A 27,893-nucleotide genomic window follows, 5' to 3' on the forward strand; every position below is an offset into this window, starting at 1 on the left:
TTGCTAGGGGAAATGGCTGGTAAAAATAATCTGCCACACACATAGCATCCAGATAAACAGAGTCTGAAAATAATCTGAGCATCAACTGACATTTCTATACGCTGTTCTTGCCACCCCAGGGAATGCAAGCACTCTGACTTTATACTGAGGGTACAGGAGTCACCTCACACAGCACTGACACATCTCTGGGGTAGGATGTAACAGCAGTTTAATCACACAGAGCAACACTCCACAATGGTTTTATGATAGCAGATGAAAATCTCTGGGCTACAGGATTCTTCGACGGTTTTCACAGTGAGGACGAAAATTTAGCAGAAAGCTTGCCTCATGTACACCAGCTCTCCCATCTGCTGTCACCCAGCCCCTGCTACCACTCCCATTCGCTATCACAGACTGTGCATGAATAACACAACACATACAGCCCTTGCTCACAAGAGCAAGAAAACAGGCTTGATACTGGGAGGTACAAAGCCCCCCTTGAAGCTCCTACTTCTCAACACCTTGATATGAGCCCTCAGCACTTTGCAGGATCAGGCCCTTAGTGAGACACAACTGCCCCTTCTTATCTGTCACTTGACCCAAGGGGAAGGGCTCCTAGGACATGGAGGGCTCTGGAATACATTGGAACTGACAGCACAGAGGTCTCAACCCCTTCTGGGCTCCCCGCCTCTACAACTGAGATGCTGAATTACTGCACAGGGAGCAGCTGCTGAGGGGGATGGGCTCCTGGCTGTGTTTGTTTTCTATTTTAAGCTTCACTCAGTTGATGAACTGCAACAAGTGCCAATGTCTTTGTGAGGAACGGGTGCAGCTGTTCACCTTCAGGCTCAGTGGCTAGTGACAGAGTGCCACGAACACATGATCTTTTGCTACCCCTCAGGCCGGCTGTGGCCCGGGCAATCTCAGCTGTACGATCCCCCTATTTCCTGTGAGAAGAAAGGGGTAAGGAAGACCTACTAGACAATCCTCAGTTCCAGTCAGTTTGATCCAGGGGAGTCTGAAACCACATAAAGAGATAGGGCCCCCAGCATGCAGGTGAGATGTCTAGGAACAGACTGGCTGTTAACAGTGCAGTAAACAGCAAATGACTTCTCCACGGCCCTGAGATCTCTGCCTGTGCAGCTTGAAGTGCTCAGTGAAGGCCTCTCTGTAGGTGGCACCTCAGAAACACCCAGCTGTAACCACTGAGAGACCAACTCCACCACACACCAACATGACATGTCAGACACCTTCTTCAGGAGCTCCTCCCTGCTACCCTAGATGAATGGCTCTCAACCTTTCCAGACTACTGTACCCCTTGCAGGAATCTGATTTGTCTTACGTAGCCCCAAGTTTTGCCTCACTTAAAAACTACTTGCTTACAAAAATCAGACATAAAATACAAGAGTCTCACAGCCACAAGTACTGAAAAATTGCTTACTTTCTCATTTTCACTATAGAATTGTAAATTAAATCAACTGGAATATAAATATTGTACTTACACGTCAGTGTATAGTATCTCAAGCAGAAAAAACAAGTCATTGTCAGTATGACATTTTAGTTTGTACTGACTTCGCTAGTGCTTGTTGCCAGTTGTAAAACTACGCAAATATCTAGATGAGTTGATGCATCCCCTGGAAGACCCCTGTGTACCCCCAGGGGTACACATACCCCTGGTTGATAACCACTGCTTTAGACAACACTTCACTGAACACAGGAACCATCCTCTCGTCATGTGGAGCCAATAGTCCATGGCTGCAGACGCTGGTCGTTCGCTAAATGCGGAGCACTAGGCCCAAAATACTCTATTTCTGAAAGAAAAACGCACATGATCCAGGGTCGTGAGCCACATGTTCAGTGGGGCGGGTTCTTTCCCCCTTATTCATCGTCATTATATTGCCCTCAATAGTCAGGGACTGCCTTTCTGTCTGGCTCTTCCTCCCCATTCCTGTCTGCCACTCCTCCTCCTCCTCCTCCTTATTCTTTTCCATCTTTCTCTTTCTTCGCTTCCCGAGAGGCTAGTGACCTGGTTACATTTCCCTCCCCTTCTAGTTCCTGTCTGCTTTCTCCAGCCTGCTCCACCCAGGAAGGAAGAAGCACAGTGAAATGACATGCTTCTGAGACAGGCAATCTTGTCACTCTCACTTTAGTGCCTGGCTCCCACCAAGAATGGAACAAACGGGAGAGCAGTGACATGTAGTGTCAGTGCAGAGGCTGCTAACTCACACGTTTTACTCCATAGGGCAGGAATTTCATGGCCCAGCCAGAGGACATACCAGCCAACAGCAGCCCAATTCAGCGGAAGGTCTATACTACAGAATTACTTCGGATTCCGAAGCCCAGCGTAGCTTACACAGGGGTAAAGAACCAGAAACAAGACAACTTTGCTGACAGTTCTACTATACCAGTTCATCATGCACCTTTGTATTTTTTGTGCCAGGGGGCAGCATGCAGACTCCCAGGAAAAAAAACAGCAAACAGTCAAGTAAGGCTTCCATCATCAAATGCGAGTCGAGTCGGAGAGAAAGGAATGGTCATTACACAATTTCCCTCCAGATCTGCCTAAGGGCAGGTCAGGTGGCTACCACCTTTCCCAGCAAACATGGAACTAAGCCCCCTTCCATCTGATAAATTCCTGGTCATTCCATTCTTGCTTAAATATAATAATGCTGCCTGTCTCCCCTGCCTGAAGTCATCACATTGAATAATCCCTCCTCAAAGCCTTCTCAAAAGAGCCTCTCTCAATAAAACCTCAGATCCCTCAGCTTCAGCCTGCCAAGCACCTTCACACCTTCAAGCTTCATGTTATAATTAAGGCTACAATTTAATCACAGGTATTTTTAGTAAAAGTCATGGACAGGTCACAGGCAAGAAACAAATAAAAACACAGTCTGTGACCTGTCCATGAATTATACCATAAATACCCCGATTGAATCTTAGGGGGAGGAGGGGTGCTGCGGGCACGGGAGAAGCCCACAGCACCAGCTGCTGGAGGGGGAAGCCCCAGGGGACCAGCTGCTTGGGGGGGGGAAGCCTAGGGGGGACAACTGCGGAAAGAACACATTAGTTGGCTGGCCCTGTTGTAACCAAGGGCAGCCACCCTAGGGTTAACATGACCAGCTAACAAACACCCTTCTTCTAATCAAGACAAAGCTTGGAGAGAAGCTGAGCAAACACCACTCACCCCTAAACAACCACCGCACACTCTCTTCAGACACCCACCACGGTACCACCCAGACCTGCAGGCTCCCTCCTGCTCTCATGCAGTAAGGATCTGACTCACAGGAGTGCTGGTAAGACCTGCCCCTTAACTCCTCCAACCCCTGCTACCAACCCCCATAACCCTACACTCCCCCAAAGCTCTTTAGCCATATCTTCACTGGTAAAAGAGATGCATTTTACATCGAGACTGCTTTTTCGATGTCAAATCCCAGCGCAAACAAGACATGGGTAGCTTTCTCCTGGGTACAGCCAGTGAAGTAAACTTCAGGTGTGTGTGGGATGGTATTGGGTTTACCTCCGCAATCTACATCGAAATAAAACCACCCGTGACTTGTCCTCGCTGCGATTTTACACTGAGATGCCTGACTCCATGTAAAAAACACACACTTTTTTTTAAACCAGTGAACACGAAGTCACTCACATTTTTCTGGTGAGTATAAGACAAAAGACAAAAAACAAAAAGTGGAGACCCCAAACTGATGTGGGGAGCTGAAGGCGACAGAGAGACAACAACAGTTGGAGTAATAAACAGCGGTCACAGCACACTGACAGCCTAGCCATCACTGAGTGTTTTGTAGGCGTCACGGCAGAAGTTAGTTTTAAGGAGGGGAATACAGGAGCTTTGAGGTTCTTTACAGAGAGCAAGTGCAATAGGGACGAGTAACTGCTGATTTTATGATTTCTCCCCACTACCCTGCACAGGAACTGAACTCTTTCAGGGTTCTGTCTGTAGGACAGTGGGAGAAGGAGAGTCAGAAACCAGCTGGGAATTTTACTGACCACTTCTTGCCCCGTCATTCTGCACAGCAGTGTCCCTAAGACTCCACAGGTCGTCTTCCCCACTGCACACTCAAACCATATCCAGCCATCCTGACCAACTTCAGAGGGAGTGATAGCTCAGTGGTTTAAGCATTTGCCTGCTAAACCCAGGGATGTCAGTTTAATCCTTGAGGGGGCCACTTAGGGATCTGGGGCAAATTCAGTACTTTGTCCTGCTAGTGAAGGCAGTAGGCTGGACTTGATGACTTTTCGGAGTCCCTTCCAGTTCTATGAGATAGGTATATCTCCATATATTAATTAATATTAATTCAGCACACGCTCCTATAAAGAGTTACCAAATAAAATGTCCTAGCTCCCCTCTTCATAAGTGGCACATGTGCAATGCAAGCCTCAGACTGGCACCAAAGAGCAGAGCATTTCACAGTTCCCATAGCTATACACCAACCCCAGATAATACAGTATAGGTTGCCTCAGCCTCTCAGTGCAGTCCTTTCCTCATCAGTTACACTCTTTTCACTGCTCTGCCTGCAGCCCAAAGTCAGTTCTCAGCCTGCTTAAAGGGATCCCATCAAACTGACTCAGGGCCTACATTTCAGTTTTATATTAAGGGTTTGCCAATCCCTAAGACCAATGGAAAAGTTCCTGTACAATATTGGAGACGTGTGTGTGTGTACATATATATGTACACCCACCCACACACACACACACACACACCCACACACACACACACCCCTCCATTTAAAAAAAATTTTTTTTTTATAAAGGCCAAAGATAAAAATGTTTTGTATGGATCTAAACAATTCTCTGTTGTGTTTGCAACACCAACATTGCAGCCTTGAGCTAATGCAGGAGATCCAGAAAGCAAAAACAACTGATCCAGTTCCATTGTCCAAGCAGAATGAAGTGCAAAAAAATGAGCAGGTAGCACGAGTTGGGGAAGAAGACCATTTGGTTTCTGTTTTAATCATCTTAGGGCAGTGGTTTTCAACCTGTGGTCCATGAACCTCTGGGGGTCCGCAGACTATGTCTAAGAGTTCCAAAGAAGTCTGCATCTGAAATTTTGTAGGGGTCCGCAAATGAAAAAAGGTTGAAAACCACTGTCTTAAGGGTTACTAGAGACTCAGGGAGGGAAGGACATTAGTGTTTCTTACCTATCCAAGTGCCCTCTGCAGAATTCCATGCATAAGAGCAAAGTAAAGCATGGTGTGAGTTAGACAGTCTCCCCTGGCAGCTTGGGAGCACTGCGAGGCCCAAGATGCACGGCGTAAGGAAACTAAACTGGTCTTGAGCTGATGTTCTGTCGCAGACTTCAGTGTCCTCCCATCTTACAGTATATACAGCTCTGGGGCTCATGCGCTGGGGTTTCAGACTCAAACCAAGTGACACACTGTTTACAAAAAGTTTGTCCAACAGCCCAACAGTCTGATTCACAGCTCCCTGCCTGGGTTCCAGTGTTTTCCCCCAGCCGCACAGGAGCAAAAGGGAGAAATTCCTGGCAGGGGTCCATCTGAAGGGCTGTTTGTACTGCTATGAAAGCTGCCTAGTATGAACGCAATGAAACCAAGATAAAGGACTCAGAGCAGCATAGCTTTGCCCATACCATTATAGCTGGACAAGGCTGTGGGTAAACGAGTATAAGTGCTTCCCACTGGGGAAGCTGGAAAGACTAGCTGAAAGCATGCAGGAAAGGCAGCCGAGCCCTAGTCGCTCAGCTGCAGGCTCATGGGCAGCTGAAAACAGAGACACCCACACAAAAGCCATGGGCCTCCCTGTGATATGCCATGGGGACAGCCCATCCTACAGTCAGAAAGAAGGGAGCTTCCGAGAGCCCAGCAAACTAATAGAGGATGAATTCCCGGTGAGATCATCAGTTTTTCAAGGCAGATCTGCGTCAGGGACTTTTCCTGAAAACAAGAGTCCCTGGCTGCACAGAATGACTGTTATTTCCTGAGCTCCATTAGCATGCTGGTGTGCTGATGACACACAGGCAATAACAAACCGACAGGCAGGTCACGCAGCTGGAGACTTGTGTCCCCTAAGACACCCCTCTCTTCCTCCCTGAAGTCAATTCATACTAGTGCGCAGCAGGGTGGCACTGTGACTAAAGTTGCATGCACCGGGGACCTTGGCTCCAAGACCCTCCATGTCAACATTCAGGAAACTGGTAGCTCAACAGGGCAGCTCTGACCTGCTCCAGTGCCCAGGGAAACAGCTCAGCAAGGAGTAGGCTGGAGGGCTCAGAGTTCACCCTGAGATTGGTTCTCTCCCCCTGCCCAAGGCCTGTCCTCCCTGTCTTTTAACCAGCGTGGTGGGGTGAGGTACCTATTCAGTCTATACCCACTGAGCCAGAGATTCACCCCTTTCCCCAAAGCCCTCATTTCCTCCACCTCCCCCCTACAACAACACACAAATGACAGACACGACCCTAGGGGAGAGGAAGAAGGGGAAAGGGTGGGAAAAGCCCATGTGACCTGATCCGATGCAGAGGAGCCGAGTTCCTGCAAGTGAAGAGCCCACAACAGAGGAGCAGAGCCAGCCCTGCACAGATTAAGTCCTAGTTTGGAGAGCGAGGGCTCTGTTTATCCCTCTGCCTCCTCCCCACGCTGCAAACTGTGACAGCGCTTGTTAAAATAACTGAATGTACTTCCTCTTTGAGCAGCCCCGAAGGCAGGCTCTCCCGGAGGCGGGGGGGGGGGGAGGGAGGGGGGAGAAAAGACTCACTGTCTCTCAACTCTCAGACACCCCAGTGGCCTCCAGCACACACACACCTGAGCGCAATGATACTTTATTGGTCTGACAAACTCAAGCATAAAAGAATGAGCTCTCAGCTGCTCTGTGTCCGAGATGGGGACAATCTGCCTGGGATAGGACTTCACCCTGTGTTCAAGGTACCCTCACCCCATCCACTGTCATTAGTGTCCATTCCTGACCCAATGGCAGGCTTCCGTGTATTCCAAACACACACGGACACAGCAAAAGGTTGAAGGCAACCCAATACCAACTCAGATAACTGTCCTCATTTCCACCGTTGCCCCTCGTCTCTCCCTTCCATGTGTCCCTGCCATTCAGTCAGGGCATGGACATGCCTGGAGCCAGTCACTTCAGCAAATGTCACCCTTCCAGCTCATTTCCTTCCCTTTGTTAACAGCTTCTCTAGATAAACAGATTTAGTGACATGGCTCCTACTTACAGGGACACTTCATTCATTGGGAGGAATGCGACCTGGGCACACAGTGATGTGCTGCCTTCTCTGTGTGCAATGACGTTGCTGTTGCATACAGATGTGATTTCATGGAGCAATCTCAACCCAACCCCCCACCTGCCCCAGGCACCACCCTGGGCTGGAGGCTTGCTGAGAGCAGGGAACTCCCTGTTGGACAGTCCCTGTCTGGCCTCCCTGCAGGGACACAGTGAGGGGCACATGCCCTGTTCATTCCTTTCACAAACTGCCCACTTCTGCAACTCCAGTTGTACATGTGACAAGAGTTTCTTCTTGAGCCCAGGCAGAGAGATAGAGAGGTGGGGGCTGGGGTGGTGACATAGCAGGGAGTGGGGGTTTCCTGCTCACTTAGCACTTAATAATTAACAAAATAGTAAACGTAGCGCTCCTGAAAGGTGCCGAATTGGCAACCCTGGAGACTGAGGTGTCTGTTTTTCCACAGGTGAAGTACAGCATCCCTCCTCTCCCCTTGAGAGATCCCCCTTTGGGGCAAGAGGTCTCCATGGCTCATTCAGTTCTTGGCCTCCCTGCTGGGTCTACCAACAAGGAGGGAGACTAGCATCCAGGCTAAGGGTGGTACATGTGCTGCGGATACCAGACCATTGTGTCTGTATTGAGGTCCACCACATCATTTCACACAGCAGCTAAAGAACACGTATCAGATGGGAACAGCCTTTGGTTCCTATTGACATATGCTGGACTGGAACCAGTGACCTAGAGATGAAAGCCTCCCTGTATCCTATTCACCAGGCTCCCTTAGCCTGCCAGTCCCCTTGATCAGGGTCCAGATAGGAACCAGTGACCTAGACAATTACAGCCCTGCATCAGAGTTCACTTGGGCCTGTCAGTCCCTCAGGATTCTCTCTTGTGACCTGTAGAAGTGTTATGGTGCTTTGCCCAAGTCTGACTACGTCCACCCACCACACCCAGAAAGTAGTCTGGGGGTGCGACTGTAGAGAATGCAGGCGCTGGAGGGTGTTATCTGCTGACGACACTTTGTACACCCCCCCCCCAAGTTTTTTTTCATGTTGCCCTCCACCCTTAGGGCCCCTCCCAATTCCTATCTGACCAGATGGCAGAGCTGTGACTGATACACGAGGAATAGCTCCGCAGGCTATGAAGGGGCCATTGCTGCAGTCATTTTGCAGAGCAGAGTGGCACTGAAGAAGCACTCTTCCTACGGTATTCATAAGTAGTAAGTGAGTCAGTGGTTATTGTTATTTAAGACAAAACCACTGGTAATTAGAGCCTCTTGAAATGCACACAGCTGTACTGAGTCACTGCATGACCTTACTGATGGACCTCGTCTTTTCTCCCCTTGTCTCCTTTGACGGTTTGTTCCCCTCACCTCACCATGTCACCTCTAAAATTAGCCTGGGAGAACTCTTTGCGTTTGTTTGAACAGCACCCAGCACACTTTAGAGGCTGGTGAGAGACTATAGTAAATTCATAACCACCAAATGTCAAGGTTCTTTCTGCCAGAGCAGCACAGTCAAACACAGGGCCAGCTCCCTTGCTGCTGATGGGTATCTAGAAAGCAGCTCACAGGAAACCATTAACCAGAGGAGAGCCAGGGACCAAAGGCTGAGCAGCAGCTACCGTTACATGCAGCTATATATCCCGACAAGATCTTTGTCACTGCAGAGGGAACAAACAGTTGTAGCAAAGCAGCAGCAGATGCCGATAGGACAAGACATTAGCAATTCTTGAACTTTGCAGTACAGAGCTGCTGCTTTTGCAGCAAATGCAGTTGGTTTTGGCCCTATTTTTGTTTTGCTGGCTGGGAAGGGAACCAGAGTTCTGCAGATGCCCAAGGGGGGGGCAGCAGGAAACATTAACTTGTTGAAGCCCATGCTCAGCTCACTCTCCAGTAAAGCCCAGCTCACATACAGGGGAGGAATCTGTCCTCCTCCTACTCCCTGCATAAACACAATCACTTATATCTCCCCTTCTGATGCCAAAAAGCATCTGCAGAGAACTCCTGCAGGGAGGGGCCTAGCAGAGAGCAGACACTATGCCTCTCCAGCCCCTACAGCACCCCTTTTCCTGCCAGCTCCATTCCAGGCTCTGGGCCATTTCCTGCCCCAAGTACCTGTCTCTTCTAGCTATGAAGAGCAACAGCCCTTAGCTCAGCATAATGTTCCAAAGGAGCCTAAAGGGCCTGCAAAGGGGCTGCCTGATCTCAGGATCTGGAGGGAGTGTGGATTTCTTGGGCATGTAGGTATGCCTCGGCACTCCCAGAGTGGTTGGGGTGCTAGCTGTAACAAGCATGGGTGTGATGCTGAAAGGAAGGGGGCACAGATTGCAGCTGGGCTACCCAGAAGGTGGTTCCTGAGCCGCCCATCATCATCATCCAGATTCACATAGTGGGACTGGGCGATTATTTTTCCAATTTAATTTTTTTTTAAGACATAAAAATTGAGATGTATTTGGCCTCCACTGCTTTCAAGTGTCAGCGAGATGCCAGGTTAGGGTGGTTGGGAGCAGCAGCACAGATCTTTCTAGGCCCCCCATCGTAGGCAGTGACATTCACCTTGCAGAGAGCAGCCAGAGGCACTTGTGTCCTACTGACACACTTTGCATCTCCAGGCCTAGCGGCTCTGACAGCCCTAGGAGAGAATAGAAGCTCCATCAATTCCTGTTTCTCAACTATGTCACATGCAGACTTCCTGTTTTGGCCCTGCAGGAGGTGGACATGCAAATGAAAATACTACCGCCCCACGAGCAGGTGCTCAGCTCCATGTGGATTCTGGCCACCCCCTGAAAAGCCCTTCATAATCCTGAGTTAAGAACAAGCAAAGCTCCACTTCCAAGGTGCTTCCAAAAGGCAAAGCAGCCAAAGGCCCCTCCACGGACCCAGCCAGTTCTCCAAAGTCCTGTCTGTCAGAAGACTGTTTAGAGGCCAGTGTGGAATAAATGGAAGGTCTCATCCAGTTCCCAGTGCATGAATGGCAATCACAGCACAGAGCCTGGGAACTGAGTGGGCCACAGAGGCTGAACTCTTTTCTCTCTTCCCAAATGGGCTGGTGTCCCCTCCAGTGCGGTTCGAAAGGAAAGAGAAACTCTTGCACAGAATCAACAATGCAAATCTCTTTCTAAAGCCCACACACGTGAGAGACTAACACCCATGTGCAATTTGGACGGGGAAACTAAAGGGCTCTGTCGCCTTCTATTGCTGTCACCAGTTTCAGTCTGATGCATTCAAGCAGAAACCACAGCTCTCAGCAATGATCCTCCGAAGGGCTGTTCCCACTGAGCCACCACCACGTAGCCCTGAGTCAAGTTTTCCAAGCAACTGAGCTTGGGCTCCATTCTGGGAAATGCACCTGTAACCACAGAGCAAGCAGCAGTTCCTGCAGGTGCCCAAGCCAGCTAGCAGAGTCTGTAATGAAGAGGAGAGAGAGGACTTGGAGGGCTAGGAATCAATGGCACTTCTGAAAAATCAGGCTCAAAGCACCTTGCCTAAAGTCACACAGGAAGTCCATGGCAGTACCAGGAAATGAAACCCAGACTTTCCAGGTCCCAGTCCAGCGCTTTAACCATAAGCCCAAGCACGTTATGCTTTGGCCTAAGCCCAGGAGGAGTTTCCATCCCAGTTCATTTAACTGTGGACATTATCATTCATGTAAGCATCTAATCCTGTTTTTAATCTTTGGTGTCACATATAATTTGTGGCAGTGAGTTCCACAGGTTACTCATGCATTATGTAAATAGTAATTCCTTTTAGCAGTTTTAAATTTTCTGCCTTTCACAAAATGTCCACTGGATTTTGTATTATGAGAAAGGATAAGTAAGAGCGATTTCCCTCCTCCAGACCATTGATTATTTTGTGTGCCTCTATCATGTCCCCTCTCATTTTCCTCCTCTCTAAACTTATCATTCTCAGTCTCTCTTCATGTGAAAGTCTCTCCAGGCCACTAATCTTTTTCATGCACGGTCTCTCTGGCCTGTTTTTTTTTCTGTGCTGTCCTTTGGGAGACAAGGTGACCAAAATTCCAGAATTCCAGGCGAGGAGGTAACATTCATTTGCAGAATGGCATAATAGTCTCCCCTGTCCTTTATACAGCTGGACACGCTGACAGGAGCTAGCAGTCCAGGGCATCACGCAACATGGAAAGAGACACTTGGCCACTGGCCAGGTTTCTGCCTATTGCTCGTTGACACTGCCTTTGCACACAGTAAGATGACTTTGCTAGTGCCCCCAACCCCAGACTGCTGCCTTTGCTCTCTCACTTCCAGTACTGCTGGGGAAAGCACTCTGGGAGCACCAGTATAAGAAAGCAATCCAAACACCAGGCATCAGTGTCTCACAACGGCTGGGTGGATGTTGCAGGAGTGGGCACTAAAGGGTTAATGTACACACTAATGGGACCCAAGAATTGCTGTCAGCATAGAAGCCAGTTAGCTGGCTAATGGCTTCCTTTGGCTATGTATCTCCAGGCCTGAGCGTCAGGGGAACTGGGGCCAGAGCTAATTGGTAAATGCTATTGATCTCACTCATTCCACTCCAGGCCAGAGCTAAACAACCAATGTGTGCAGACTCTGCTGAGCTTCCTCTCTGAGGAGTGATTTTAAAAAGCTAAACAATCTGCCTCTCTAACTGGGCTAACGTGCATGTGTGTCAGAAAAGTCTCCAAATGTTTGGAGGGGAAAATTTCAAAAGATGGAGATGACTTAGAAGAAACTTGGGGCAGAACTTGGAGCATGAGACGAAGTGACAATGGGTTGGTTTGGAAGGCTTAAGATTTTTGTTGGTAAATGTTGATTTCACTGTATACACACAAACTGACCAAAAATATTTCCACTGATAATAATCAAAGTGTAGAGAGGCAAAGAAAGAATAATGCTGTGAGAGAACTTGGAGTTTGATTTAAGGTGAAGATTTGGACATATGCTGTGTGTGTTTGAATGGTAATACAGCTTTAACGTTCTGAATCTCATCTACTATCATTACATAATTGCTGGCTGACACCCCTCACCCATTGTCTGACCCTCCATAATTTCCCACAACTGCAGAAGTGTAAATCAATAAAAATTGGGGAAAAATACTTAGAAATAAACATCAGCGTCGTCCATCAAAATGATTTAAAAAAAATCAAAATCAAATTTGCCAAGCCTATTAACGGGACAACAAGCTGAGCTCTGGAGAAAGGTCTCAATAGCAAGAAGGACGAGGCTGAGGAATTATCTCCTGGTGGGAGTCTCATCATTGGGGATGGTAGAGCGTGGCTGGACAAAACACCAGAAAACTGCTGTTGATCTGTGCTGAGCCCTGGAGACCTTTCCTCCATCTCAAACTCCTCTAAGAGCACAGCACAGAGGAGCGCACACGCCCCCTCACGTTTAACCTGCAGCACTTCATTTCCTTCCAAACCTCTTCATTCCGCCTCACAGAGATTTGGGGCTCGCTCACTTGTCCCCCCTACCCCCAGGAGTGCCACACAAAGATGCAGGGTCTCAACCACACCGCCTCCATCCAAAAGACTTCCAAGAAGTCCCAGACTGAGCAGTGAACTGCTTACATCTCTGCTTGATTAAGCCTTTGGTGTCTAACAAAGGAGGTGTCAAGTATCCGGGGTAGCCGTGTTAGTCTGCATCCACAAAAACAACAAGGAGTCCGGTGGCAACTTAAAGACTAACAGATTTATTTGGGAATAAGCTTTCGTAGGTAAAAAAACCTCACTTCTTCAGATGCATGGAGTGAAAATGTAATGCCTGCATCTGTAATTTTCATTCCATGAATCTGAAGAAATGAGGTTTTTACCACCCATGAAAGCTTATGCCCAAATAAATCTGTTAGTCTTTAAGGTGCCACCGGACTCTTCCTTGTTTTTAACATAGGAGGGACACAGGACAGGGGATCACAAAGGGACTTGGCCTGGAAGGCACTGCTCACCACTGACCTGCCACCCACCACATGGGCATTGAGGGAAGAGCAGGAAACATGGAAACACAGGGGTTATTGTGCAGAGAGGATGGCACAAGCACATTAAGCGATAGGGTGACCAGATGTCCCGATTTTATAGGGACAGTCCCAATTTTTGGATCTTTTTCTTACATAGGCTCCTATTACCTCGATCTGATTTTTCACATTTTCTGTCTGGGCACCCTCTTAAACAAAAACAAGGAAACAAAGATCTTCAGAGCAGGCACTACACGCTCCAGTGTGTCTGTGCAGCACCCAGCACAGTGGGCACAATGGGAGCCTCCGAGTGTTCCCATACTACAAAGAACAACTAAAGAGAATTTGGGACCAAGTCCCACCCCCTCAGCTCACCTAATGAAATCTACCCTCAGGACTCACCTCTTTAGGTCCTGCCCCACTTCAGTGAAGAGAGATGGTCTGAGGTCTCACTCCTGGGGCACAACTTGTCTAATACCAGACACGGCCTGACCAAAGAGGTTCCCATCCATACCCTACCATATCTGGCATGCTCAGACTCTCCTGAAGCTCGGCTTCATGCCCTGATCTGACCCACATGTCCTCCTGCAACCCCTTGGACACTCTTGTTTAGATCAGTAGCTCACAACCTTTCCAGATTACTGTACCCCTTTCAGGAGTTTGATTTGTCTTGCGTACTTCCAAGTTTCACCTCACTTAAAAACAACTCGCTTTCAAAATCAGACACAAAAATACAAAAAAGTGTCACAGCCCACTAGTACTGAAATATTGCTTACTGTCTCATTTTTACCATATAATTATAAAAAAATCAATTGGAATATGAATATTGCACTTACATTTCAGTGTATAGTATATAGAGCGGTATAAACAAGTCATTGTTTGTATGAAATTTTAGTTTGTACTGACTTTGCTAGTGCTTTTTATGTATCCTGTTGTAAAACTAAGCAAATCTCTAGATGAGTTGATGCACCCCCTGGAAGACCTCTGCGTACCCTGGGTTGAGAACCACTGATTTAGATCATCTACCAGTCTTAGGTCTTTATAGAGCGCGAGTTGTCATGGTTCTAGGTACTACAGTGTCATAAATCCGGGACTGCCACCAACTGCTCCACTGTCCACCCCCTCTGCAGCCAGCAGAAATGCTCATAGACAGCGACACTGTAAGGTCACAAGCTTCACAGTAGCAGAATAACCAAGGCAAGGCTGCCACGATAGCAGATGAAAGTCCAGCACAGAGTGCTGCCCTCTGGGACAAGGTTAGTGACACACAAGGTGGGCAGGCAGCCTGGCCCTCAGAAGCCTTTTTTAGTGCAGACACAAGAGGGTAACGTTAGGTGAGACACGCATGGGAGGGAGGAGAGCTCTTCATCAGCAATGCTGCTGCAGTTGCCGAAACTACACGGCTTGGGCAAGTTAATAAAAATGCCACATACTTATACACCGCTGGCCTGTGCTTTATCCTCCTGGATCCCCAACGGCTGGGCTGGCTGCCCTGGAGGAAAGGGAGAACGCCTTTGTGGGGCAGGTGGAGTCTAGGACACAAAGAGAGTGGTCAGCAAGCTCCACATCCCCCTATCTGCCAACACTATGACATGCACAGCCTCCCCTCCCACCACGAAGCAACCTTGCCCTCTCACCCCCATCCTCAACACCCAGCACTCTGAGGCCCTCACCGTGGTTGCACCCCCCACAGTGCATGCACCACCACTCCTGGGAAGTTATTATTTGGGGGAAGTTCTGTGGCCTGTGTTACACACGTCAGATTAGATGATCACAATGGTCCCTTCTGACCTTGGCCTGTATGAGCCACTCCAGCAGCTTAATGCCAGCAACATATCACTGGAGCCCATACCTGTGCCTTGGGTGTAACACCACATTACTAAATTCACTTTAAATACAATAAAAGGCCACACCATGGAGGGAAGGGAAAGACCTCAGTTTCCATTTTACAGCCAGCAAAGACCAAACACAGCCCTCAGGCCGCTACTGCCATCAGCTGGGACTATCCTGGGAAGTGGGCAGCAGAGCCAGTTTGTGCCCATAGTCAATCAGCCACCAAGCCCAAAACACATAGGGCAAAGTCTGAAAATTTGCACTACTGACCCTCTGCAAGGGACCCCTAAGCCTCTGGCCAGGAGGTCAGGACGCCCTTCAGGTCACATCTCTAATTCCTGCACCCCTGGAAACATTTCCCCCACCCCTGGAAACAGGAACCGCAGGGGTGGGGGAAAATTAGACCATCTCCCTTCTATATCCTCTTCCACTGATTCACAGCACCTGTAGGCTCAACTCTGAGACAACAGAATAGATGCAGCAGATGACTTTCACTACCAGGTGGCAGCACTGCCCTATGAGCAGCAAGAGTGCATGGGTAATGTGCTTCAAACAGCTGCCTGTGTGTGACCCAGATACTTGTCAGCAAGGCTGAGGGAGGAGAGTCAGGTGGTTGATCTAACAACAGGAACTGTGTTCCCGGCCCCCGCCCTCCTGCCCATTGCACCGCACTGATTCCTCTCCCTTGGCAGCCCTCACTCCAACACCTTGGCTGCTAGTCACAGCTATTGATTTGAATTTCAAATAAATGATAGAGGCACCTGACAAACTTTGCATGAACCAGCACAAAGCCTTGTTTAGTCAGGGCAGCTGGGAAAACAAGAGCCAAGATAACTGCACCCCGAATTCCACCACAGCTCAACCTCTGGACACCAGCCTTAGGGAAAAGCAGTCGCACTTCCGACCAGGCAAAAGGGCGGTGGGAATGGCTTACTTGGTTTTTGTTCAGCAGTTCAAATCCAAACCAAATGAGTGGCCTGCGTGTGCAGTGAATTAGCCACCACAGAAACTAGAGGTGGAAAAGGGCCCATTTAGCCTGCTGTCTGCTCTCCACAGTATTCAAATTACAGTCAAAGTTTTCAGGCTGGTGACGGCCTGATGTCAGGCACCTGTACAATTGGGTCCTTGCTGGCAGCTTCGGACAAGAGGTGTGATGTCCTCCTTCACTTCCCAGAGGGGGCGTGCAGGGCAGTGATGAGATATACACACAGCACCCAAACCACCGATGAACAACAGTGTCTATAAAAAGCCGCTACCTGGACTGACAGCTCCAATTCCAAGCTCCAGCTGAATGACACATCCTTGAAACAAGGTTTATAAGGCAGCCCCAGGACAGCCTGAGAGGGTCGCAGGACCGCAGCGCTGCCCACCTTAAATGTGAAACTTGAATTGCCCTGCTGCTCCTCCTCATGTATCACACAGGCTAGCCCAGTCATACATCCCAGCCTCTCTCTTGGGCAGCCCACAGCCTCCGCCGTAGGGCACCACCAGCTCTTAGAGCCAGCATCCTGCCTGTCCCATGTGCCTCTCCCACTGATCTGATAACCACATGATCACCTTCTGATGGCACCATGCCCCCTATTGAAAGGGAGAGGGGGAAGCTCATGGGGAAGATTGCAAGAAAGGAGCTCTTGTCACATGCATCTGGAAAACATGGGACAGCAAGGCAGGGTGGGTGTGTTCGTTGGGGGAGGGGGATTACTGCTGTTACAAGGACTACTAAGTATCTAGATAGGGAGAAAGGCAGATGGATTTACAAGTGGAGTTAGCTGGGTTTGGAGGAGCAATGACACATGCAGGCCTATGTCTGCCAGTATCCAGCACAAGAGCGCAACAGCAAGGAAACAGCCCAGCCAGTGTGTACGAGCCCCTGGCCTAAGCCCTGCTGTTCCCTACACTGGGTTGATCTACTGCTCCACAGAGGAGAGGAAGGATTACTGGATCTTATCTCCTCCCTGATTAGGAGCTGGCTGAGAGGGATGCTACTGTGTTAATGCCCATGCAAGCCCCAGTAAAACAGATCCCAGTTCAATGCTCAAAGAAAGTCACTGAAGGACCCCATCCTAGTGGAGCAGCCCCTTAATCCTGCCATCTGCCAGCCCCTAAGTGGGGCAAAATCCATGGAGAACCTCTTGTGTTTTAACACAGTCAGCTGGCTGCCAGGTGCCTGCAGCAATGCTCCTGGGTGTGATGTGCTTTTTAACAGTGGCCCCCAGTTTTGCAGTAAGAGGCTTACAGCAGAATCAGGGCAACTCAAGGCACTGGTCATTGATGGCACTGACTAGAAGATAAGATACAAATAATCCGATTGAGAGAACTTTCACACAGAGCAGCCAGCACATGGCCCAGCACATTCTCCTTCCCCTGAGAGCTATGTGGCAAAAGTGGGTCCCAGCCAGCATCTGCATGGACCCCCACTTCTTAGGCACTTCAGGGCTGATGTGTGTTGAGGCTTGAGATTCTTCACCCCACTAATGGAGCCAGACAATCTCCCCTAGGGGGAGAGGAGAATTCAGCTCTGGGCGTCCCTGGGCTCCTAACACAGACTTCAAGAGAGGGAGGGGGAGATGTGACCTAGGAGGAAGAGAAGGGAGACTCCTAGGGCTGGAGCGTCAACTCTACTGGATACACGTGGTGGAAATGCACCTGGGCCATCTGTCACACTAGAGTTCCAGCAGCGGGTGAACGGCAGGCTGTTTGTGGCACCAGCACTTCCTGTAGAGACAAGCTGCACCACAGTAGGGGAAACCCCTTTGCAGTGAGGTGCTTTGTTAGCTTCCTAGGACAGAAGCCCATGGACTCATGTCACTTCCAACACAGACTTGGTTTCCAAGACCAGGACTGCCCCCAAATAGCCATCCTGGGAAGAGATGAACCTAGCATCCTGTGCCCCCTTGAAATGGACCTGGGGTGAAGCCCCTCTGGAATGTGAGGAAAAATGAACCTGGACCAGATTTCTATGGCCCAAGGGGATGGCATCAGGGCAGCATTTATTGGAACACACCCAAATGTGGGGTTGTGACCACCTCTGCATTGTGACTCAAGTTTGCCATTACTTGCTGCTCCATGAATAGTTTGCTGAGCTGTTAAACTACTCTGCTTAGTGACCATTACTGACAGCAGGGAATGTTCTGCAGGGCACACTGAAAACAGTTGCAGTAGCCTCTGTAAGCACAGTGTGGCAGGCACATGCATGCACATGTGACTAAGTGAGCAGTTGTTGGGGATTAATCTGGGATGTTTGAATTCAATTAAAACCATGCTTCAGTCCTATAGCACCATGGTCAGGTGTCACCTCCCAACCAGGAGAGCATACAACCTCCCCCAAAGATGAATGATCCTCAGTGCACCAGACCAACATCCAAATCATAGGGATGAACAAATAACTACAGTTGCCTGCAAGGATCCCTCACCCCAGCAGATCCCTCATTGCAGGGAGAGGTGCAAACCTATGACAGACTCATCAGATGCAGAACCTGTGATCATAAATCAGAGGTGGAGACTGAGTCACAAAGCACATTCCAAACCTAGCAAGGAGCAACTTCAACCAGCATCACAGGGAGAGACTGGCTATGGTCCGCACACAAAGGAGCCAGAAAGTCTCCAACTGATCACGGACAAAAAAAAAAAAAAAAAAAACTTAATCAAAAAGCAATGAGGAGGAGCTGGGCCTGGACAAGGGAGAGTTGTGGAGATGGCATCAAGCTACCTATCACTGGGTATTAACCCAACAGAGGGTGAAGCCCTGCCCTAGGCAGATCATGCCATCTGTGACACAGACCTGAGAGCTCCACTTCCGTTACACACTGGCTGTGTTTGTATAGCTTGTCAAGCCAATGAAGTATAAACTGAATGCAGGCATTTCACATCAGCATCTCGCTGAATATACCCAGTACAGGGAGGGGAGGGAGAAAAAAGCCTCTGTTTCCCTTTCCTTTCTCCCACCGGCCACTGGCTTTCAGCTTCCCTGAGTGAGGCAGTGGCCATCTGCACAGCACAACCATGCAGAATTTAACTTTTTATTAGCTGAATTTGGGCCTGGTGAAAGATGCCTGACTCAGAGCCCAGGAGATGGAGGCCTCTATTTCTCCCCAGACTGGGGACAGCATAGGAAGCAGACTTCCCACACACCCAACTTTCTCCTTAGCCAGATCCGAACTCCACTGAAGGATCTAGGGATCTTGCTGCAGAAAGTCTCAGCATTTTACAGCTACTTCCGATCCATGCTGAAAAGTGTGAAACTGTCTAACGGTCGCTGCAGCTTGTTTTGATGTTGATGTCCCCACACTTTCACTAGGCCACAGACTCATCTTGCTGAAGAGTTACAGTCCTATCACAGAGTGGCTGGCCCCTGTAAAGGACGCATGTCCAGCCCTCCTGTGACAAAACGTGTGCTCCCAGTTTGGCCAATCAAGAGGGTGGGGCAGCACCTGGGGGCTAAAAAAGGTCAGGAGTTACACCCAGTGAATCAGAGCAGTGTGGAGGAGACTGGAATAGGTCTCTAGGGAAAGCTTTGCATGATAGAGATGATAGAGGCCCCTGCAGAGAGGAAGGAATTATCATCAAGAATTAAAGCAGAGGGGCTAACTGGCTAATCTTATAGACCCAAAGACAGGGCTGGGAGGCTGAAAAGGGCGGGCCGGGGGGGGGGGAAGCCAGGGAGAGGATAGCCGGCTGTCCTTACTGAGCCAGAAAGCCAAGGCCAGAGAAGGCTGGAGAGGGATGAAGGCTGGGAGCAGCACTGGGAGATACCTGCTGGCTCTTGGAGCCGGACAGCTGGACCTAGAGGACCCGGGAAAGGCAAGGGAAATGAGGGAGGATGCTCCGGGGGTTTCTTCTGAAAATAGCAGGACTGCATGCCACTGGGAATGGGGGGAGTGGGGGAGAGGACATCTGCATACAGACAGGGGAGGACTGAGAGTCTGGGCATGGTTGAAGGCACTAGTCCCTCATTGCTCCACATACCACACACAAGATGTCCTGAGTTTTTATGACTGCTTTACTGGGGTGAGAAACAGATTGTGTGGGGGAGACTTTTGTTGTGGACCATTTGGACTATATTGTTTTAATTATCCAACCCCATCGAGGTGTAGCATTGAGATAAAAAAGCCTGAAGTGAAGTTATTGGGCCACCGTAGAGGGGGGAACTGAGGCAGGCAGGCCTCTCGGGGATATTGCTTCAGGCCCTCAACAAGCTCAGGAAGACAATGCTGTATTGGTTACCCTGGGTTCACCTTTCTGAGGTTTCCTTCACCACCACCACCATGGCAAGAAACTATTTATTTATTTAAAAGCAGAGATTCCAGGACACAGTTCTGTGGCCAGGGGTGAATTTAATAGCCACAGAATCGTGGGATACACCACATCCTGCCAATGTCCTTCAGTCACGTCCTGGAAGGGCCAGCTGTAGGGGTGCAAAGGGCATTCAAGTCCCAAAACCTATCTGATTTCTTTGTTAGGACTATGGACTTGGGCTAAAGAGTCCCACCAGAGGTGCTGGACTCTGCAATGCAGACACCTGCCCACATGAGGCTGGACTGAGAGCCTGACAGTGTCAGATGGCAAGGATGTTCACCCCTGACCTGGGCTGCACTGGAATCAATGACCTTGAGGAGGTAACAGGCTCCAACCCTCTCATCACAGGAGACAGCAAGTGAATGCTTGAGAACAGGCTCTTGGGAGTCATCTCAAGGGATGACCTGGGAACAGTAGGAAATGAAACCAGAGGACCAAGGAAGCTATATTTAGAGGCTTCAACAGGTCTCAGGAGAGACTGTCTGCTCCTCTGCATTACAACACAAGAGACCAGCCTAAGTCAGTATCTCTGCCCTCCTTCCAGAGCCATATCACCCTCTGAAAGAACCTCTGTTCTCCCCACCTGACAAGGCCTGTCCAGCTCCTCACAACTCAGTGTTTTTATTTCCTGACAGAGCCCAGGCCTGCCTGGCCAATTCACAACATCTCACCACATGAATTCAACCCCACTACTATCCCAAGCTTTCCTCGTGCCTTACACAGCTGCGTTCTTTGCATATGGGTAAGGACGGCCCTGAATGTTCCCCTCTGCACTCTAATGAAGGGCCCACTCCCCCAGACAAAGGGGTTTGTAGCCCTCCCCTGGGTCTCCTGTCCCCTTGACCGGATTACAGAGTTTCCTGGAAGGCACACTCTGGCCCCTAATCAGATTAGGAGACCTGCCACCTTCTCCACAGCAGCAAACATGGAGACACGGACAGCCCACTGCTCTGACCTCCGCAGGGAAGCACAAGCAGGAGCTGTAGCTTGTCACCTCCCCCACAAATAAACAGAAATGTCAGCAGGAGAAGAGCAGCAGCCCGAAACTCCTGCAGATGCAGCTCAGCTCAGGAGCTCAGGCCTTGGCTCCTGTACAGGCATACAAACAGCAAAGCCCTTCTTCTTCCCTTTTCCCTGACCATGCTCATTATCTGTGAAGTGAAAGGAATGGGAAGAACCAGAGGTTGAAGGGCTCACCATGGGTCACTTCCGTGACCCCAGCTAGTATGTGTGTGGGGGTGGGTGGGGAAGGAGGTGTCTTTTCCCACCCCCTGCTCAAGAGCCACATCCAGGTGCAGCTGTCTCTGAGTCCCTAGTGGGACTTCTGTGTTGAATTCTTGACGGGAGCTCTGCTTGGATCACAGCAGGTTGCAGGCTTTAAATTCTAGGTCATCCCCATGGCTTTCTGATCTCCATACAGCAGTGATTCTCAAACTTTTGCTCTGGTGACCCCTTTCCCCATAGCAAGCTTCTGAGTTCAACCCCCCTTAAATATATAAAAAGGTGTTTTTAATTGATAACACCATTGTAAATGCTGGAGGCAAAGCGAGGTTTGGGGTGGAGGCTGACAGCTCGCGACCCCCCACATAATAACTTCATGACCTCCGAGGGGTTCTGACCCCCAGTTTGAGAACCCCTGCCATATAGGGTTTCTCGGTTCCTGGAACCAGTCCTCCGCAAGGTCCCTGCACCATTAGCTGCTTTTCCCTGGCAACAGCATGGAGATATATACAAGGCCCCATGTACTACTCCGCAGCAAACTGGGCCCATATCCTGGGGCAAGGCCCTTTGGTTTGTGACAAGAGCAACAGCCTGAAAATTTGGTAGTGAATTTATCTGAGTTCACATACAGAAAGGTAGCCAATTAAAGAGGACAGTGAACAATAGTTAGTGCAATGGGAACTGGGGGAGGAGGAGACAGCCCAGCAGAGTACAGGCTACAGAGCCTCCTCTCATCCACCTCCACACATACATGAAACAAAGAGACACCATGTCCCCAAACCGAGTAACACCTCAGAGAGGCGTAGGCGGGAGTTTGCTTTGGTTTCATGTTTGCCAGCACACTGCCTCACCCCACAGACCTTCCCCAGCGTAACTGCTCCTCTCACCCCATTCCCAGGGTCACAGTGTGACAGCACAGTGCCAAGGGAAGGAGGTCAGACAGATTCATACCACAAGCTAGCTGGCAGCTCCATCTACAAGCCTGGACTGGGGCTTGTACCTCCATCACTGCTGATCATTAAAATCCCCATGGTTTACAACTCCCAATGTTTGTTCTGATCACCCTATTTACCCCCTCTCACAAAAAACCCATTACACTCCATGGGTGGGGCCCTATTTCAACTACTCACCTATAGGGCAAGGAAGGTTAGGAAAGGATTTAATCCTCATCACATGCACCCCTCCCCCCTCATGGGAGGGACTTCATTCTGACTGCTCACTTACACCATGAGGAGTAGGGTAACCAGAAAGGTGGTAGGGATTAAATTCCATATCACCTGATCGGCTCTAACCTCTTCATCAGCCCAATTAAAAGAATTGGCCATCTGGGGCCAAGATGCATGCACTGTGCACTTGTTTGTATCAATTCCAGAGCCTCCCTTTATGGCAATTACAAGATACAGAAATAAGCCTGTCCTCAGAATGCATGAACCTAACTTGTTGCAATTGTGGCTTTCACAGAAAGCTAGTGCCACTGCCTCTTCCACCTAACAGGCCCATTCCAAGCTCTTCAGGGAGTACTTTATTAGAGGCGGCACCAAGTTCACAGGCATCACGTGCCACTGAGGCCCACTCTGGATCCCAGAGAAAAGAGTGGGAAGCAGGGGGAATGCCCTCACCATTTGAATTTGTTGCCACTCCAGTGACACTGCATTTTTATGAGAGCTGAATGTGGTTGTAAGCAGCTTGGGCTATGCTGCAATCCACCTGCAGGATTCCATTGCAGTGAGGTAGTGGTGACACATCAGGTGTCAGCTATTTGGGTGGGTGGGTATCTGGGGCACACATTGCTGGTGAAGGCACACGCCAGGCAAAGGGCAGTGGGGCTAGCATTGGCTCAGTCTCTCCTACACAATATTGCCTGTAGTTCCATGTACTCACTGCTTATCTGATTGAATGCGACAAGGCTGTCACCATATCACCTGAGGCGACAAGCTCATCAGCTCAAGTTACAGTGAGCAAAGTCAGGTCTGGGCAGTGCTAAGATGGGAGACTTTCAAGGGGCAGTCAGGTGCTTCAGAGAGTGATGTGAATGACTCAGCAGGGGGCGCCGACCTACATAAGTGAGGAATGACCCAAATGCTAGGGGGCATTGTGATGCTGGAGGGAACATCTTTCCTATAGGATATAAACACAAATTTCTGATCACTTGTGGTCACAAAAGGTCCCTGTGGATTTAACCCCTATGTGCTGGCCACATTCCAGCCTAAGGGAGGTGTATGCTTCTCAGTCAATCACTGTTAGAAGGAAGTGTATACTAGGGATAAAGACTGTCCAGTACTATCCTCCCCAAAACACTACCCCTAATACACCCAATGCCGCCCCACCTCAATCCCAATCAGGTGGGACTCGAACTCACTGGCCACTCTGAAATTCACATGGGAGCCACTTGCATAGCAACTGAAGCAGCTCACAGGTGATGTCTTACCCGGTACTCACATCCCACCCCAAGGATCACCGTACAAGGACTTTCCCTTTCTCCAAGGCCCACAGAGAATTCTAACTACCCTATATTTTTCTGCAGAGCCAATGACTGAGGTTCTTTAGTATCTAAATCATCCCCATCCAGAGGGGAACAACCTACTCCTCCAGCATGGTGCTTCTGCTGAAAGAAGAGGTACAAGAAAGGGTACAGCCACCAGATAGTTGGACTAGAGATTCCAGCAATGCTGGACAGTACAATGTCATGAGTATGCAGGACGTCCCTTTCCCCCCCCCCCCACACACACCCTGCCTCCTTCTATACTGTCCTGTGTGACATGCCATCCTCCTCATCACCAAGGGGTCCATACAGATACACCCCCCCCCCCAGTTCTCTCCCTACAGATAATGCTGCACATAAAACTGCAGTACATATACCCTCAAGGACACATTCCCCTTGGGAAGGAGAGGAGAGACACAGTCTAATCTTGGGAGAAGGAGAGATGGCATCATGCACTGTCACAGCCTCTGCCGCCAAATCTGAAACCGGAGCAGAAGGAAGAAGCTTCCACTCTGCCACTCAGCCTCTGCTTAGAGCCAGCCTTGTGATGGAATCACCTTGGCAACATGTCAGGCCTGCTCATATCAATATAAGGGCTGGCAAGGGAGAGGGAGCAAAGAGGGAGACTCCTGACTGGAGGATGGGAAAAAAACAGTCTCCAGAACACTGAACAATGAGCTAGTGCCCCAGAGCATTAGGGCTGAGGAGGAATGGGGCAAACACTGGAAATCTGACAAATTCAGGTGGGTGATGGGGGAGGAAGCAGCACACGGGGCCTGTAGGCAAGGAAAATGGAGTACAAGCAAGCACCCCAGAGCCTCACAGCCATGGGGACATCACAATCATTGCTTGAAGCACCTGCTAGGCTTGCAGGCTTAATGCTCTGTGGGGGGCAGATGGCACTCATTTCCTACCATCTCCCAGGGGCTGCAGGATTGTTCTGTCACACGGAGAGAGGAAAGGAGATGTTACTCAGTCAGCCTTGAAAGTGCAGAAACAAGCCAGAGTCCCATATTTGCAGGAAAGAGAGCTGTGGGGGAGGATAAAGTTTCCCTTTACTCAACTTACATTCAGAGATTCAAAGGAAACAGTGCTCACTGAGAGTCCAAGAACATTACCAACCCCTTCACTCTTGTGTCCAGCTCATCCCCAGGACATTTCACAGCTTAGCCAAGTTCTTAACCTGCCTCAAAACTTCTGACATTACCAGGAAAAATAACCCTCACATACTCCCTGAACACAGTCAGCAGCTTCAGTTGTGGAGATGTCCCAGGACTGGAATAGCAGGGTGTGGGGAAAGGGGCATGTCAGGATCAAGGGGCATTGTCAGAGCTGTATATGGGCTGCCCGGGACCGGAATAGCAGAGGCCAGGAGGGAAGGAACAAGGTGTATTTGATTCACACTTATTCACCATGTATTACCTTGAATTATTTTGCAATGTGTGAACAGACTAGCAACCACTTAGTAACATTTACCACACAGGTGACCACTTAAAATAACACCCACCATACAGAGCACAGTGCAGCCTCCACAATGACCAATGTGATTACACACCGATTCAACCAGCTGTCACCACAACATCTGGTCCAGTCCTTTGCCATTGCATATTGTTCACTGACTAATCAGACACTAGGCCGCTCTCTTGCGGGCAGGAGCCTCTAACTACATCTCTAGGACTGAAATTATGGCCTGCTCCTATCCACACCATCAGCCTCCCACACAGAACTCCCTGCTCAGCCCAGTGAGGGTACATCTGTGACATACAGAATCTGTGAGTCCAAGGACAGCAGCCCGACCCTGCTGGCCAGGAACAGACCTACACAGCCCCTTCCCACACTCCCCATCAAAGCAAGTGGTACTGACACTACTTGCACAAAAAGTAAGCAGAGAGCTCAAATATCTTTCTGAAGAAAGCTCCTCAGTCGAAGGATGGAACGTGGCCCAGTGAGAAGGAGAAAGGAGCACAAGATACAGAGGAAGACATGGTGCTTGCTCCTATGGCTACAGCTATATTGCAAAAAACACTTAACAACTCTCAGCAGCGAATCTCAGAGCCCAGGTCAACTGACTTGGGTTCACACTACAGGGCTCAAAATAGCAGTATAGGTATCTATACCAATGGTTCTCAACTTTTTTTTTTTTTTCCCACAGACCACTTGAAAATTGCTAAGGGTCTCAGTGGACCACTTAATGATCTGTCCAAATGTTGCTTGTACCATTAGCTAACTATTGTAAAGTGTTTTGGATAAAAGTGCTATGTGAATAATAATAATAAAGTTTTTTTGTCCTACAAATAAAAGCAGAAAACTCATATTTTAATACCAGTAGTCTTACCTTTCTAATGCAATGGATGTGCCCTCTCTCTCCTGCTGTGGCAGCCCTCAAGCAGGGGCTGGGAAGGAGGGGCGGGAGTCTCTCCCCAGCAGCCACAGTCTTGGAGCTGGGGAAAGTCACCTCTTTCTCTAGCTGCCGCTGCAGTCCTGCACATCTCAAATTCCCCCCACCCCTTCTTCTCACCCCACTGCCCCCCTCCCACCTAACCTCTATTCCTAACAAGACCATCACCTCACTTTACACCTTCTCTAGGGTCCAGGCACCTTATTAGCAGAGCCACACCTGCGCAGCTCCACTAATTAGGTGGGAGGCCCTTCATTTTTTTGTGTGCAGCCACCCAGGCATGCGCACCTTAAAGGGAACTATCTGCGGACCATCTGAATGAAGCTCGCGGACCACTGGTGGGCTGTGGACCAGTTTGAGAACCTCTGATCTATACTATACTACAGGCATCTATACTGCCATTTTGAGCCTTGTAGCATAAGCCCAAGTCAGTTGACCTGGGCTCTGAGACTCGCTGCCATGGATTTCCTTCCCCTCCCACCCAATACAGACATACCCTAAGAGACCCAACCCTTCCTGGTCTGGAGATCCGCCTGCCCCACAAGCGCTAAGTCAAGTCACAAACACTGGAACAACAGGAAACCTGAAGAAACAGCTCCTTCTGGTCACCAGTCCCCATACCCCAACCCAGCTGATATGTGCCTCTCTGTTCATCTGGGATGCATACTGTCCCTAATACTGACTCCTGGGATGCCACTCCCAACACACTTCTTCGATAGCCAAGCTCTGTCTCCACTCCAGCTGTGCCCTTATCTCTAATTGGATAAGAGACCGGAAATAATGAAAATTTGGGGGGGGGGGTTGTTTTTTGTTTTTGTTTTAAAACAGTGAAGGTAATTAACCATTGGAACAATTTACAAAGGGTCACGGTGAATTCTTCATCACTGACAATGCTTAAATCAAGACTGGGTGTTTTTCTAAAAGCTCTGCTCCAGGAATTATTTAGGGAAAGTTCTATGGCCTGTTACTCAGGAAGTCAGGCTAGATGGTCAAAATTGTCCCTTCTGGCTTTATTATATATGAACAGTCCTGCCTCCTCTCAGACCTCCAAGGCAGGCTGATCCAATGCCATTTAAGGAGAGGATGAGACAAGGGCTTTATATCTAGGAGCTCCTAGATTCTCCAGATAAGCCCACATAGAACCTCTTCCACTGGTGTTGCAGGGGAGAATTCCCAATCTGATTATTTAGTATTTCTATTACATAAACACCCAGAGACTCCAGTCAGGATCAGGTCCCCATTATACTTGGTACTATACATACACAAACAGTACAAAGACATGTTCCCTGCTTCAAAGAAGCATACAGTCTAAATTCTACAGGAATCAGCAAATGTCAGGAAGTGTGAACCAGCAACAACACAGCTCAACTTCACTCACCAGAGGGTGAACAGTACTATCTGAGGGTCCCAGGAGCAAGGGAAAGGTGTGTCTAGGGGAAATGGACTGGGTATGACTAATAGGGAGTTTCGTGCCTCATATCACCTCCCACTGTAGCAAAAAAAAAAAAAAAAAAAACAACAGACCAATGGTTCATGTAGCCTCCTCTTCTATTTCCAACAG

The 27,893-nt window shown here is 49.2% G+C and overlaps 1 protein-coding gene across 9 annotated transcripts in view; it reads right to left on the reverse strand.

The window, feature by feature from the left end:
• Positions 1-27,893, reverse strand: part of DGKZ (diacylglycerol kinase zeta) — a 101,699-nt gene that overhangs the window by 52,778 nt on the left and 21,028 nt on the right. For 3 of the 9 annotated variants that reach the window (XM_030559940.1, XM_030559933.1, XM_030559930.1), the window contains exon 2: positions 14,537-14,635. The exons of 5 other annotated variants lie outside the window; for them this stretch is intronic. In XM_030559940.1, the coding sequence (XP_030415800.1) occupies positions 14,537-14,635 (99 nt within the window). Of the gene's footprint in view, positions 1-6,452; positions 6,551-14,536; positions 14,636-27,893 lie in introns of those variants that run through there. One more of the 9 variants, XM_030559938.1, reaches the window with a different exon arrangement.

The sequence above is a fragment of the Gopherus evgoodei genome, chromosome 4 (assembly GCF_007399415.2).
Source record: "Gopherus evgoodei ecotype Sinaloan lineage chromosome 4, rGopEvg1_v1.p, whole genome shotgun sequence".
Classification (NCBI taxonomy): domain Eukaryota; kingdom Metazoa; phylum Chordata; order Testudines; family Testudinidae; genus Gopherus; species Gopherus evgoodei.